Source organism: Ammodytes marinus, assembly GCF_949987685.1.
Source record: "Ammodytes marinus genome assembly, chromosome: 3".
Classification (NCBI taxonomy): domain Eukaryota; kingdom Metazoa; phylum Chordata; class Actinopteri; order Uranoscopiformes; family Ammodytidae; genus Ammodytes; species Ammodytes marinus.
The window spans coordinates 16,803,936-16,818,587 of record NC_137232.1 but is presented as its reverse complement, the minus strand read 5'-3'; the positions used below and the strand labels follow the sequence as shown (position 1 = coordinate 16,818,587).

The 14,652-nt window shown below is 43.8% G+C and overlaps 1 protein-coding gene across 5 annotated transcripts in view; it reads left to right on the top strand.

The window, feature by feature from the left end:
• frya (furry homolog a) overlaps positions 1 to 14,652 on the top strand; it is a 53,659-nt gene that overhangs the window by 22,741 nt on the left and 16,266 nt on the right. For 3 of the 5 annotated variants that reach the window (XM_080054068.1, XM_080054067.1, XM_080054070.1), the window contains exons 15-39: positions 168 to 339; positions 465 to 597; positions 843 to 950; positions 1,321 to 1,576; positions 2,007 to 2,189; positions 2,290 to 2,376; positions 2,974 to 3,233; positions 3,474 to 3,663; positions 3,984 to 4,108; positions 4,653 to 4,710; positions 7,921 to 8,012; positions 8,199 to 8,371; positions 8,755 to 8,915; positions 9,775 to 9,885; positions 10,380 to 10,534; positions 10,952 to 11,051; positions 11,146 to 11,317; positions 11,818 to 12,074; positions 12,180 to 12,326; positions 12,414 to 12,582; positions 12,848 to 12,938; positions 13,028 to 13,110; positions 13,537 to 13,687; positions 13,950 to 14,053; positions 14,283 to 14,468. In XM_080054068.1, the coding sequence (XP_079910194.1) occupies positions 168 to 339; positions 465 to 597; positions 843 to 950; positions 1,321 to 1,576; positions 2,007 to 2,189; positions 2,290 to 2,376; positions 2,974 to 3,233; positions 3,474 to 3,663; positions 3,984 to 4,108; positions 4,653 to 4,710; positions 7,921 to 8,012; positions 8,199 to 8,371; positions 8,755 to 8,915; positions 9,775 to 9,885; positions 10,380 to 10,534; positions 10,952 to 11,051; positions 11,146 to 11,317; positions 11,818 to 12,074; positions 12,180 to 12,326; positions 12,414 to 12,582; positions 12,848 to 12,938; positions 13,028 to 13,110; positions 13,537 to 13,687; positions 13,950 to 14,053; positions 14,283 to 14,468 (3,724 nt within the window). Of the gene's footprint in view, positions 1 to 167; positions 340 to 464; positions 598 to 842; positions 951 to 1,320; positions 1,577 to 2,006; positions 2,190 to 2,289; positions 2,377 to 2,973; positions 3,234 to 3,473; positions 3,664 to 3,983; positions 4,109 to 4,652; positions 4,711 to 7,920; positions 8,013 to 8,198; positions 8,372 to 8,754; positions 8,916 to 9,774; positions 9,886 to 10,379; positions 10,535 to 10,948; positions 11,052 to 11,145; positions 11,318 to 11,817; positions 12,075 to 12,179; positions 12,327 to 12,413; positions 12,583 to 12,847; positions 12,939 to 13,027; positions 13,111 to 13,536; positions 13,688 to 13,949; positions 14,054 to 14,282; positions 14,469 to 14,652 lie in introns of all 5 variants that reach the window. The other 2 variants (XM_080054066.1, XM_080054069.1) reach the window with 1 other exon arrangement.

Sequence of the window (14,652 nt, the reverse complement as noted above, 5' to 3'; positions counted from 1 at the left end):
CTACAATAGCATAGACTACTGTTGCTAGGTAACTTCCTGTAACTGTAGGCACTGCTGTTGAAATTGAATCTTTTCTGCTGAAGTGGCGTTTCAGTGTTCGTTTCTCATTGGGACTATTAATACAGTAAATTGTAAATTGATATCCAAACTGCTTCTCCTCTGTCCAGAGAATGAATATTGGTCTGAGAGCATTCCTGGTCGTAGCCGATAAACTGCAGCAGAAGGACGGCGAGCCTCCCATGCCTAACACTGGTTGCACTTTACCCTCTGGGCACACGCTCCGAGTCAAGAAGACATACCTGAGCAAGACGCTGACAGATGAGGAGGCCAAAGTCATTGGTGAGTGACACCGGGCTATTGGTCGGGGAATGTTGGAAATGGCATGCATCTGCTCACACTCACATATCAGTGACAACATAAGCAGTATATTTAAAGTTCTTTTTTTTCTCTGTCAACTTCTCCAGGGATGTCACAGTATTATTTCCACGTGCGTAAAGCTATTGACAACATCCTCAGACACCTGGACAAGGAGGTGGGACGCTGCATGATGATGACCAACGCTCAGATGTTGAACAAGGAACCCGAGGACATGATCACGTAAGTAGCCAAACCGTCATCCCTCCTGCTGACCAAACATTTTCAAGTTGGCCGAACGCCAGAGTGACTCAGCAGAGGAGTGATACAATGTGTTACCACTCCAGCTCATCCCCAGCTTAATTAGCTCTGCATGACACAAACAGGGTTATTTATAGCAACGCTTGTTTAGTTGACACGTGACAGTTGAAACACACACTGAAAGCAAGCATGTTGTAGTAAAACGCAAAATCTGACCTTTATTGCAGTGGTGAAAGGAAGCCCAAGATTGACTTGTTCAGGACGTGTGTCGCTGCCATCCCTCGTATGCTGCCTGATGGGATGTCCAAACCAGAGCTTATAGACCTGCTCTCTCGGTGAGTGGCCTCTTTGGGGGACATCCCCCTCAATAAGGAGGTACAAGCACTGATTTCAAACTCTATGGCCATCTGACAACATTATTAACTGGAATGTAAACCAGTCAGTGTTATTATTGTTTGTGTGGAATGAACAAACTGCCATGGAGGGCAAGAGCCTGAATTTCCTGCTGCTCCAGTTTGTATCTCCAACCAATTATTTTATTGTTTGACGATACCTTTGATAATGTTATTTTCCTATTCACATATGATGGCCATGACTATTTATAGAACGTATCTGTCATGAAATAAGTGTTAAATTAAAGCCTAATTGTATTCCACTTAAGATACATGTTTAATTTTTGTTTTTCCTCTTTGTCTTGTTTGTCAGACTGACGATCCACATGGACGACGAGCTGCGACTCATCGCCCAGAATTCTTTGCAGAGTCTGCTGGTGGATTTCCCTGACTGGCGCGACGATGTCCTGTTCGGTTTCACAAACTTCCTGTTGCGCGAGGTCCAGGACACTCACCCGGCACTCTTAGATTCATCCCTCAAACTGCTGCTGCAGCTGCTCACACAGTGGAAACTCACCCTGGCTGCACCGGGAAAGAGCCACAACACGGCAAAAATACACACCGCAGAGGTACACACCTTTGTTTTCTTTGATGACATACCGTATTTGTGTGCCTCTCACCAAGACTATTTGTAATTCGACTGGTATTTTTTCCTGCTATTTTCCCCTCCTGATTGCCACTGCTAAAACTTTGTTTTTACCTGTGTGACAAACGTCTGTTGTAGAAATGGAATGTATTATATTCTTTTAAATCAAATTATTTTTATTAAGTTTCAGGTCATAACAAGGTGCAACGTTGTTCATTTCTTATAGACAGATCATATGAAAAGAATAAATAGATTACAACGTATGTTCATATAACAAAACAACAACAATAAAAGGAATATCAAATACCAAAAATAATCCCTCCCAAGTCACTGCCAGTGAAAAAAAATATATTCTAAGCAAGGGATTATGAAATCATCTTTTGTTTTGTTGTTTTCCTATGTCTATCTCCCAGCTATTGCAAACCAACTCAAGTCTGAAGTTACCTGCAGAGCGAGGTCCTCACTCCACTGTGCTGCATGCTGTGGAGGGTCTGGTGCTGGTGCTGCTGTGCTCCTGTCAGCTGAGCACACGCAGACTGGGCATCTCCATACTCAAAGAGATACGGAGTCTCTTTATGACCATCGGACAGTCGGAGGTAAAAATCAGACCAAAGATCATCTCAGCTGACATAACACAGGGGAGTTTGAGTACTGAGTTTGTGACCTGTGATATGATTTATGCTTTGTCGACTGCAGGACGATGATAAACCAATGATAGAGATCATGGACCAGCTCAGCCCTGTAATCCTGGAGAGTTTCGTCAACGTCGCAGTCTCTGACACAGTAAGCTGTTGGTGGCTTGACTCCAAACTTTATATGCTTGTGTTTTACATAAGTTTATTCACACTGTATTCATTTCACATGACTTCATAAAGTTAAGTTGCTATATTTGTCAATGAACTCAAGGCAGTTTGACACAATTGTATCCCTGCCACGCCACACACATGCATTTCTCCAGAAGGGGTCATAGCGCATGCCAGGTAGAAAAGTGAGATGCTAGTTTGATTGTTTAATTATGAAATTCCAGCTACTTTCATAAAAAGATCAGAGGGATCATTTAAATTGAACAAAAATTACAAATGACGTTTACGCTGTCTGTAACACTGAAGCTCCACTTAGTTATCTAACATGTACAAACTGAATGAACAGCTGGAACTGAGCAGCTGTTGTCCTTTTGACACAGACTTATATAATCATCTATCTTATAACGTGACGCTAAGATTTATTGAGAATGAGATGATACCTTAAATGTCCCTATATGCCTATAACTGCCTCACTCATATTTAAATCATTATTTGTAAGCAGAAGAATGAATAGGGAGGTGCTTGCTAACTGGAGACATTATTCAGTCTTGACCCCTGACCTTTGCCTGTTTTGCAGGTGGCTTTGCAGGCCGGCCATCACGTGGACCTACAGTGGCTGGCGGAGTGGAACGCGCTGCTGGTCAACAGTCATTATGACATCAGGAGCCCCTCTCACGTGTGGATCTTTGCCCAGTCAGTGAAGGACCCCTGGGTGCTGTGTGTGTACAGCCTCCTAAGACAAGACAACCTGCCCAAGCACTGCCCCACAGCTCTCAGCTATGCCTGGCCCTACGCCTTCACTCGAATGCAGATGCTCATGCCTATGGTGGACCCAAAGTAAGTGTCCTCCCAACCCTGCAGGAAGTTGAGGAGGAACCGGGGAAAAAAACTCTTCTAAATGTTCTATATTTCATGTACATCCCTACTTAGAGTTCCTGTTTTATGTATAGCCACCTGACACCAGTTCCCCATTGTATATTAAAAGCTGAGCTCACCGTGGAGATCCCCCTGTTAAAAACTGCTCAACTAAAAATAATGATCAGATTACATTTTTTGCATTTTTTTGTCTTTCTCCAGTAACCCAGTGTATGCGAAGAAGACCAGCACGTCTGTCAGTGGGGACAACTACGTCACCCTGTGGAGAAACTACCTGATCCTTTGCTTTGGTGTTGCCAAGCCCAGTATCATGAGCCCAGGCCATCTGAGAGTATCGACACCTGAGATCACGGTCGCCACGCCTGACAGCGGTGTCGGCTACGATAACAAGGTAGCTGCCTCCTCCTCCTTCTCCCTCTGGCCTTATTCCCCCCCCCCCCCCCACCCCCCCCCCCCCCCCACATACACACACACACACCATTGCTTTGTCTCTTCAGGATCAGGTGTTCATACGGAGTATGTTGACACTCAAACTCACAGGCATCAAATGACACAGCAGCTACCTTACATGAATAGGAAAAGGAAGCTGATATATATTCTTAACTGTACAGGCCATCATGTCAATGCAGCCCCTGTGTAATTAGCGGTGTTCGTGCAGCATTAAGAGGTTTACTGAACTTGTCTGACCCGCGGTGTGTTTAATGTTTTCAGGTGATCGGGAGCCCGTCTGTGGCCTGGCTTCTGAAGCAGTTGGTTCCGCTGATGAGGGCAGATAGCATCGAGTTGACAGAGTCATTAGTTCTGGGCTTTGGTCGCACCAATTCCCTTATATTCAGGTAATCAGAGGACAGTGTTGTATATGTTATAAGCCATAACAAACCAATATAAATAAAAAAAAAATCTTACCAATGTTGGTTTGTTTTTCTCTATATTTTTTCACATATCATTGTTTCAAAGATGGATGGCAGCATAGGATCATAATATTTTAGCTGCTGTGTGTGTCGCTGTATTGTCGTTTTTGAATTTTTGTAATGGGACAACTCAGTCCAATGAAAGTTAGAGCACAATCCATTATTCACTCTGTAGTTCAAGTTCCATTTGACCTGCATTTGTGTGGATTAAGAGTGGAGATAAACAAGAGATTATGGCTGAGTGGTGCCTTGTAGCCATGTACCGCTGCATCAAAATTGTTTCCTAAAAATCAGTTTTTAGCTAGAATCTGTTTACTTTGAATAAACAAACAAAACACAGTCTTACCGCAGGTTACTTCTGTCCACTAACTTTACTGAATGTGTAAGCCTGTTGTTTGACAAAGCATTTGACATTTTACCTCATGAAGACTTGTTAATCCATGGTAATATTTCACCCGCTGCAACACAGGGAACTTGTGGAAGAGCTACATCCCCTTATGAAAGAAGCTTTGGAAAGAAGACCTGAGGTTGGTGGTATTTACAGCACAATATACAGTATCTCACAAAAGTGAGTACACCCCTAACATTTCTTCAAATATTTCATTATATCTTTCCATGCGACAACACTGAATAAATGACACTTTGATACAATGTCAAGTAGTCAGTGTACAGCTTGTATAACAGTGTAAATTTACTGTCCCCTCAAAATAACTCGACACACAGCCATTAATGTCTAAACTGCTGGCAACAAAAGTGAGTACACCCCTAAGAAAAAATGTCCAAATTGGGCCCAAAGTGTCAATATTTTGTTTTGCCATCATTATTATCTAGCACTGCCTTAACCCTCTTGGGCATGGAGTTCACTAGAGCTTCACAGGTTGCAACTGGAACCCTCTTCTACCCATTCATGACAACATCAAGGAGCTGGTGGATATTAGAGTCCTTGCGCTCCTCCATCTCCCGTTTTAGGATGCCCCAAAGATGCTCAATAGGGTTTAAGACTGGAGACATGCTTGGCCAGTCCATAACCTTTACCCTCAACTTCTTTAGCAAGCCAGTGGTCGTTCGGAGGGGTGTTTGGGGTCGTTATCATGTTGCAGTACTGCCATGCGGCCCAGTTTATGAAGGGAGGGGATCATGCTCTGCTTCAGTATGTCACAGTACATGTTAGAATTCAATGAAATGTAGATCCCCAGTGCTGGCAGCACTCATGCAGCCCCAGACCATGACATTCCAACCACCATGCTTGACTCTAGGCAAGACACACTTGTCTTTGTACTCCTCACCTGGTTGCCGCTCCACACTCTTAACACCATCTGAACCAAATAAATGTATTTTGGTCTCATCAGACCACAGGACATGGATTACTGCAACCATGTCCTGTGGTCTGATGAGACCAAAATACATTTTTTTTTGTCTGTTTGTCTTCAGCAAACTTTTTGTGGGGTTTCTTGTGCATCATCTTTAGAAGAGGCTTCCTTCTGGGATGACAGCCATGCAGACCAGTATGATGCAGAGTGCGGCGTATGGTCTGAGCACTGACAGGTTGACCCCCCACCCCTTCAAGCCCTTCAGCAATGCTGGCAGTATTCATACGTCTATTTTCCAAAGCCAACCTCTGTGTACGACGCTGACCATGTGCACTCAACCTTCGTAAACTGGGCCGCAGGGAGGTATTGCAACATGATAACGACCCCAAACACACCTCCAAGACGACCAGTGGCTTGCTAAAAAAGCTGAGGGTAAAGGTTATGGCCTGGCCAAGCATGTCTCCAGACCTAAACCCTATTGAGCATCTTTGGGGCATCGTCAAACGGAAGGTGGAGGAGCGCAAGGTCTTTAATATCCACCAGCTCTGTGATGCTGTCATAAATGGGTGGAAGAGGGTTCCAGTTGCAACCTGTGAAGCTCTAGTGAACTCCATGCCCAAGAGGGTTAAGGCAGTGCTGGAAAATAATGGTGGCCACACAAAATATTTACACTTTGGGCCCAATTTGTAAATTTTTTCTAAGGGGTGTACTCACTTTTGTTGCCAGCAGTTTAGACATTAAAGGCATCATAGGAGATTATCTGCAATATGCACTTTTTAATATGTTGTGAAAAGTGCTTTTTACACCCCAACAGCAATAAATGACTTATGGGCAATGAAAAAGAAACGAAAAACCCCCAAATTCTGTACCTTCTATAAACCTGTTAAAATGCTGACCAATCGGAGACGATGGACCCGTATCTAATGAACCAATCACAATCCTGCGCGTTCTCTCCCCTCTGTGTGCGAGCCTGAGCGCGTTCACGGAGGGCAGAGAAAGCGTTCGTGCCATATCGTAGTAGGCTACCTGGCAGTGGACTAGACCTAGTGGAAGTAGCATAACAAGCTTACACAATGGAACCTACACAGAAGTTACCAGAGGTGTGGACTCGAGTCACATGACTTGGACTCGAGTCAGACTCGAGTCATGAATTTGATGACTTGAGACTCGACTTGACAAAATGTAAAGAGACTTGCAACTTGACTTGGACTTTAACATCAATGACTCGTGACTTGAGCCTTTTGACTTGACAAGACTTGCTACTTTCCCCAAAACCCAAAGATTAAATAGTAGGCTATATTTTTAAGTAGGCTACTGCTCTGTATCTTTCATCATGTAGCCTAGTGTAGCGGAGGAAACTGGTGGATGTCGCCTACCGGTACCGCGCTGATCTGCTTATCACTGGTTTCACTTCAGAGGTGTCGGCCAGAACACCACTTAAGGCCAAAAACGTCAGACTATAAGCATGAGAAGAGGAGTATGGTTTTTCCGCTCTTTATTTTCCTTCTTTCACAGGCACAGCAGCATAGATCGCAGGAAAAGAGACACAGGCTTACATTCCGCTCGTGAGGAGACGTTAGAACAGCTGTTGCCACCTGCGAATCGCGGCCATCAATAACATCCATAAACTGTAACTTATAACAGCGATCGGGACTGCATGTACTTACTCACACACGGGTGATTCACATAAACACGTTTCAACTGTGTCGACTACTGCGGCAACATGCGCGCTCACACACCTGACCGAGAGAGAAGAGAAAAGGAACTTACTAGACAGACCCTCCGGCCGACTGACGTCACGGCCACTAACTGACAGCTATACTGTCATCCACACTGAACAAAACTCATCTCAACACTCTATAAGAAATAACAACACTGTAACCTATAAACTTTGGGGCCTTTTCTGCATGTAGCCTATGTGTGAGTGTTTGTGTGTGTGAGTTAAATGTTAACAATCACTGGTAAACAGTGCAATTGGGAAGTGCAGCCAGCAGCGCTCGTGCACGGCTGTGTGTCGAGGGGTGGGGGGGAGTCCCGAGGGGAGAGGGAGGAGTTAAACGGAACTCCGAGGACAAGCTAATTTCAAATCATGCTAGCTCTCTCAGATCGTACAGTATAGCTTTAATGGCTGTGTGTCGAGTTATTTTGAGGGGACAGTAAATTTACACTGTTATACAAGCTGTACACTGACTACTTTACATTGTATCAAAGTGTCATTTCTTCAGTGTTGTCCCATGGAAAGATATAAAGAAAAATGTGAAGGAATGTGAGGGGTGTACTCACTTTTGTGAGATACTGTATTTACAGTTGGATTGAATTGAACAAAGCATTAGATTGTGGGCAGTAATGCTACTATTATAAAATCACTTAGTAAAGATTGATAATATTAGGACCAGGAATTTAGACATAGATGATTTTTCTTTACAGAACAAGAAGCGACGTGAGCGACGAGACCTGCTGAGACTGCAGCTGCTGCGGATCTTTGAGCTGCTGGCTGATGCAGGTGTCATCAGTGACAGGTGAGCAGGTCATTAGTCCACTCAATGAGAGCCCCACATTGCACAATGCAAACCTTGACTTTTTGCCATATAACTCTTTATTGTTATTTGCTGAAGCGCAATATGTGCGCGGAAAAAAAGAGGGTCATGTTTGGTTTGTGATTCAATTTAATCTGGTGGTTTTTTTGTCTTGTTTTTATCCTGAAGTACAAGCGGAGCTCTTGAACGTGACACCCTGGCCCTGGGCGCTCTCTTCCTGGAGTATGTGGATCTGACCCGGATGCTCCTGGAAGCTGAGAATGACAAAGATGCCGAGATCCTCAAGGACATCCGGGCTCACTTCAGCGCCATGGTGGCCAACCTCATCCAGTGTGTGCCAGGTAACTCAAGAACAGATTTAACTTGACTTTAACAGTATGTGGATTTGCCTTATATAATCTATCTGTCATTGTCATACACATTTGTGGAATGGGTAATTACCTAATAAGTTTCCTATTGGCTGTGGTTAGCACAAGACTTCTTGACATCAATCTTGATTTGGACGTATTCCAAGGAGAGCTGCAAAAACTAGTGCAGCTTAAGAACATAGCTGGCGAGGAGAGGTGATGACTCATGGGTTGCCAATCAGCTGATGTCTAAATGGCTAATGATCTGTCAGGGGACGTCAACACCTAATTATCGTATCGGAAAATACTTTAAAGATTTTGCTGATTTTACACTCTCAGACTTCTAACAGGCTTTCTTGTCTCTTGCCCCTCCCCAGTGCACCACAGGCGCTTCCTGTTTCCACAGCAGAGCCTGCGACATCACCTCTTCATCCTCTTCAGTCAGTGGGCCGGCCCCTTCAGCATCATGTTCACCCCTCTGGACCGCTACAGTGACAGGAACCACCAGATCACAAGATACCAATACTGTGCCCTGAAGGTAAACATACTGTACTTCCTGAAATGTGTTGTCTTCCATAAAACGTTCACATATATTTATATTAGCGACAACAAATCTTAATCTAAATCTTTGTATAGCCAGTTATCACAACTAGACATTTGCCTCAGTGGGCTTCACATTCCGTACAGTATGACACCCTAAATCTAAATGTTCAAAAATGTAATGTAGCCCCTAATATTTAGTAGGAAAATAATCTGGTCTGGCAGTGGATATGTCTGACTTTATCCAATTAAAGGACATATAGTTGAGGAAATTAGCAAAACATATCTTTATATTTATCCCTTCTATTATAGAGTGATACAGCGAAATGTAGGCTATGTATTGTATCTCATTTCCTTTAGGGACAGTCTTTTGTGCAAGGTGCGCCTGAATAAACTTGTTGTGGTACTTCAGAGAAATCCTATATCTACCAGCCAAGATATTTCTTTGAATGTAATTCTGATCCTTGGTATTGACTCAGCCCACAAGACAAATACAAGCTTAAGGACACTTGAGTAAACTTTCTCATGATCTGCAGTCTCTGAATGAGTGCTCCGCCCAGAAAATCTCTTGGGTACCAAGATTAGGTTTTTGACATCTGTTGCACAACTGCTATCTTTAGGTCTAAAGAAACAAAAGTAGGTTGATACAGTGTAATGTTACATACAATGACTTACATGATCAACACATTCTCCCTGCTGCAATGCTGAGCTATGTGCATTGTTGCCTATTGTAGCAGCAAGCAAATATTTAAGACACAACTCTGAGAACAGTCATGTGCATGTGCAGTCTTGTGCAATGTCAATAAGTTTGTCTGGTATGTACAGTATATAACATGTTGACCGTTTGTTCCCTCCAGGCCATGTCTGCTGTGCTGTGCTGCGGGCCTGTGTTTGATAACGTTGGGCTCTCTCCAGACGGATACCTCTATAAGTGGCTGGATAATATACTAGCCTGCCAGGATCAGCGGGTATGTGGCCAATGCTTTACCACCGTGGTGCATTTTAACAAAGAGCTGACCCAGAAAAGCCCCTCTGATAGCTGGCTGAAGCCTGCCTTGTAAAAAGCCCAACACTAGACCTTGCCAAGAGCTCACTATTATCTTTCAGGAGGGCTGGCAAGTAGTGAAGGAGACTTTTGTTTCAAAATAGATTTGTCAGATATTGTCTTTATATGACTTCACTGTGATGAAAAATAAAGCATGTTCATGTGTATTTTAACAAGAGCCAACATCTTTTCTTAAAAATGGCTTGCGGAGTTGCATTAACCGCGAATGTAGCCAAGAAAGTGTAATTTGTCAGCATTTTGTAGAAGTAAAGCTACTGGAATCATTTTACACGTAATCCCTAAATCTTTCAAACATCCACAAAGCCTCAGCTATTTGTGTAATCAGGAATACAAGGGATCCTTAAAATAGACGTGAAATTCACAAGAGTGTGTTTTTGGTCTCCGCTCCTGGCTCAGGTCCACCAGCTTGGCTGTGAAGTGGTCATCCTGCTCCTGGAGCTCAATGCCGACCAGGTCAACCTATTCAACTGGGCCGTGGATCGCTGCTACACAGGCTCCTACCAGCTCGCCTCAGGCTGCTTCAAGGCCATTGCTACTGTCTGTGGCAGCAGGTACAAAACCTCACAATCTCTCCCTCACCTGTTTCCCTCACAACTGGCCTGCTGTCCACATAGTTTGAATCAAGGCCACTTGTGTATTCATCATCGTTTATTTTTGTAGAGTGTGTGTTGTGTTGTGTTCTAAATGCAGTTTATTTGAACTTTTTGCCTATAAGGTTAATATACTGTTTTTCTACAGATCATCCAGATTTACCAATGAGGAAATTGGCCAATTAGCTTGTGTTTCAAAGCGTTGCGTCTGCTAATCCCCTTAGAGTGGCCCTTAATGTGTCTTAAATTGGCCTTCCTCTCTTGCTTTATTTCAAAACACATGAGCACAAACACTATGTGGATTACTGACCATTGATTTTTTTTATACAGAAACATTACTTCATAGTCATTTTTCTCTCTCTCCGTCTCTACCAGCAGAAGCTATCCGGGCGATATAGTGACACTGCTGAATCTGGTCCTCTTCAAGGCATCGGACACCAACAGAGACATCTATGAGATTTCAATGCAGCTAATGCAGGTGAGAAAAAAACACAAACAGGTGGCTGCTTATTTGCAGTGTTCTGAGGTCAAATTGATAAGTGACCAATGTCTCCTCTTTCTCCGAAAAACAGATTCTGGAATCTAAGTTGTTTGTGTACTCTAAGAGGATTGCAGAGCAGAAGCCAAACGGCATCCTCTACGGTACCCACGGTCCACTGCCGCCTCTGTACAGCGTCTCCCTGTCTCAGCTCTCCAGCCAGCTGGCCAGGATGTACCCTGAACTCACACTTCCTCTCTTCTCGGGTAAATGTTTGTCATATGTGTGCTGTGTGTGTGGTCACAGTTGGGTTCAATTATGTATTTAAAAAAAAGGGACAGTGTACAATAATTTACATTCTTTAGAGAAGAACATTTTTTATGCACCCGAGTTAGCTTAAAAGCTTGTTAATAGGCATCCTAAAGTCAAAACAACATCAAAATACAGATACATGTACTTCATATAAAAGCCCATTACATTATTGTCTTGTGTAAATTAACCATGGTATTTCAGCCAGGCCTGTCATCTACCAAAGACATATTCCTCCCCTCACCAACCCAGACTCTAATAACTGTATCTACTCACATTCCGACTGAGCACACAAACACTGAGAGCTTAACTCGATTACAGGACTCTCTTAAGTTATAGGAGTCATACGAGGATCAGGATTAAAAACTTAAGTACACAGTATGTGCTTGATTTCCTAGTAGAATAGAGTTTATTGTAATCTGATGTTATGTTTTGCCTTTTCCTCTGCTTATTCCAGAGGTTAGCCAGAGGTTCCCCACCACTCATCCCAATGGGAGGCAGATCATGCTGACCTATCTCCTTCCGTGGCTCACTAACATCGAGCTAGTTGATAGCGGGCTTCTGCTCCCAGTCTTCACACCGTGCATCGCAGACTATGACGCTACTAGCCGCGCGACTAACCCAGGTTCCTCCCATCCATTGAAGGGAACCGGCTGGGGCTCGTTACAGGCCACATCCATGGTTCTCAATAACCTCATGTTCATGACCGCCAAGGTAAAGTCACATTAGGGAAATGTATTAAAATGGGGCATGTGTGGTATTCTAAGTTTAGTGCAACAAACATGACGCCATGTTTCCGTTTTTAACCCATTTGGTCAGTATGGTGATGACATACCCGGACCAGAAATGGAAAACGCCTGGAATGCTTTAGTCAGCAACGAGAAGTGGAGCAACAATCTGAGAACCACGCTGCAGTTTCTCATCAGCCTGTGTGGCGTCAGCAGTGACACCAGCCTCCTGCCACATGTAAGAGAATGTTGGTCATCTGGAAAAATTGTTGTGGTTTTAACTCTTTCCAGTTCTCTAATGGATGTCCTGTGATATGTGTGTCAGATCAAGAAGGTGGTGATCTACCTGTGCCGGAACAACACCATGCAAACCATGGAGGAGTTGATATTTGAGTTACAGCAAACGGACCCAGTCAACCCTGTGGTGCAGCACTGCGACAGCCCGCCGTTCTATCGCTTCACTGCAACCAGCAAGGCCTCCACAGCAGCTTCAGGTACAACTTTTTAAAAAGACAGTCTCACTGAAGAGAGACAGCACCAAGTGGAAATTGTTTTAGTTTTTTATGGGAAAAATCAACCAACCAGGAAATCCTAAATGATCCAGTTGAAGCACTTAGTGGCAAACCATAGAAAAGTGTGTTTTCTCTGGACAGAAACCAGTGGTGAATGTGAAGCGGTGTTGAGGATCATGCTAAGTTAACTTTCCTCAAACATTCTGTTAACCTGAAGTATTAAGTTGTTCTTTTGGTTCTTTTCTAGGCACCACGTCGAGCAGCAACACTGTTGTTGCAGGCCAGGAGAGCTTCCCTGACATGGATGACACCAAGACTGTAAAGGAGAATGAAGAGAGGTACAAAACAATATATTGAAGCCTAATAGTTCGATTGATTACAGTCCTAGAAAGACCCATAATGATGAATCTCTTGCCTCTGACCTCAGGCTAAGCCACATAATGCGAGCCCACAACCGCGTGGAATCACGCTACAGCAACAGCTCCGGAGGATCTTACGATGAAGATAAAAGTGAGTTCATTTCTGTACCAGACGCCTTCTTAGAAAAATGTGGTTGTCATGGTCTGGTGAGAGTGTGATCCACACTGACCCACAGCCTGTCATACAGGCTGTGGGTTGGAGGGTAATATGGGGACCAGCATGGTATCATTGATAATGCATGAGCAGTGCGGAGTCGCCTGGGGTTCTTGAAAGGCCTCTGTGAGAACTGGCACTGAAATAAAAGTAGTCGAGCCCAGGGCCTCTGCACTTTTGCCAGTGACCCAAAAAAGCTTTGCTGCACTCTCTTAGTCCGAATTAGTCCTGCAGAGTAATGTGGGATGCATAATTGTGATGGGGGCAGCTGCGGAGATGCCACAAACTCTCATTTTCGAACAGAATTTGCCATATGTGTGTGTGGGATAAATGCCAGACGTTTAATTTTGTGTGACCATTTAGGTGAACCTCTGCCCCCTTACGCTGATTGGCTGTTGGTTGTCATTGAGACCAACCAGCCCCATCCGCTGCCCATGCCTCTGAATGGAGGATGCTGGGCTCCACTGGTGGACTTTCTGCCAGAGACCATCGCTCCCAGAGGACCACTGCACAGGTCAGACTGCTAAATATAGAAATTCCATTTTCAAAATATAACAAAAAACTTGTTCAGAAATCAAACTGTTCTCTGGTCTTTATTAACCTGCCACAGTATAACTCTAATGCCTGACGACAAAGGCAGCAACACTCTTTCCATTTTGATGCTGTGCACTTCAAGGTCATGTTTTTGTGGATGAGATGTTATTAGATTACATTTTGTTTATGAGTGCACATCATTTTATATAGAGGCTTAACAGTGTCTTTTTGTATTGTTCTAGGTGTAATATAGCGGTCATCTGCATGACGGAGATGGTGGTGGACCACAGTGTGAGAGAGGACTGGGCCATGCATTTGCCATTACTGCTACATGCCTTGTTTTTGGGTAAGCTCTCACAATACTCTGTTGGCCCATTCTTATAAACCTGTCTTTGTAATAATTACATGATGTGTGTACACATTTGATGTAAAACAGTCTCATAACTGTCATAGCCAAGCCTAATATTTAATATTTGACTTGATACCGCAGATAGGAACTTGAAAACAAACTCTGGTCTTCTCTCTACCAGACTCTACCTGAGTTCACAGTGTGACTGGTCTGTTCCCTTCTTTAGGCATGGATCACTACCGTCCGGAGGTGTATGAGCACAGCAAACGTCTCCTCCTCCACTTGCTCATCTCACTGTCCTGTCACAACAACTTCCAGGCCATCGCTTCAGTCTTACTGCAGACACGTGAGATCAACGGCACTAAAACCCTCACCTCCAAAACAGATCTTCAGCCAGAGTATCCACCTTCAGGTAAACAATATAGTCCCTAGTATTCACCTGTTTGAGTTTTCACTCAACTACAAATATATTCACACTTCACTAAAAGGTTCAAGTAGGCATGGGTCCAGTTGAGGGAGCTTCTTGACATTGCTCTTCTCTCTGGCTAATATAAACTGGAACATCAGGAGGGAATGGCTAACATTCCTTTCAGAGG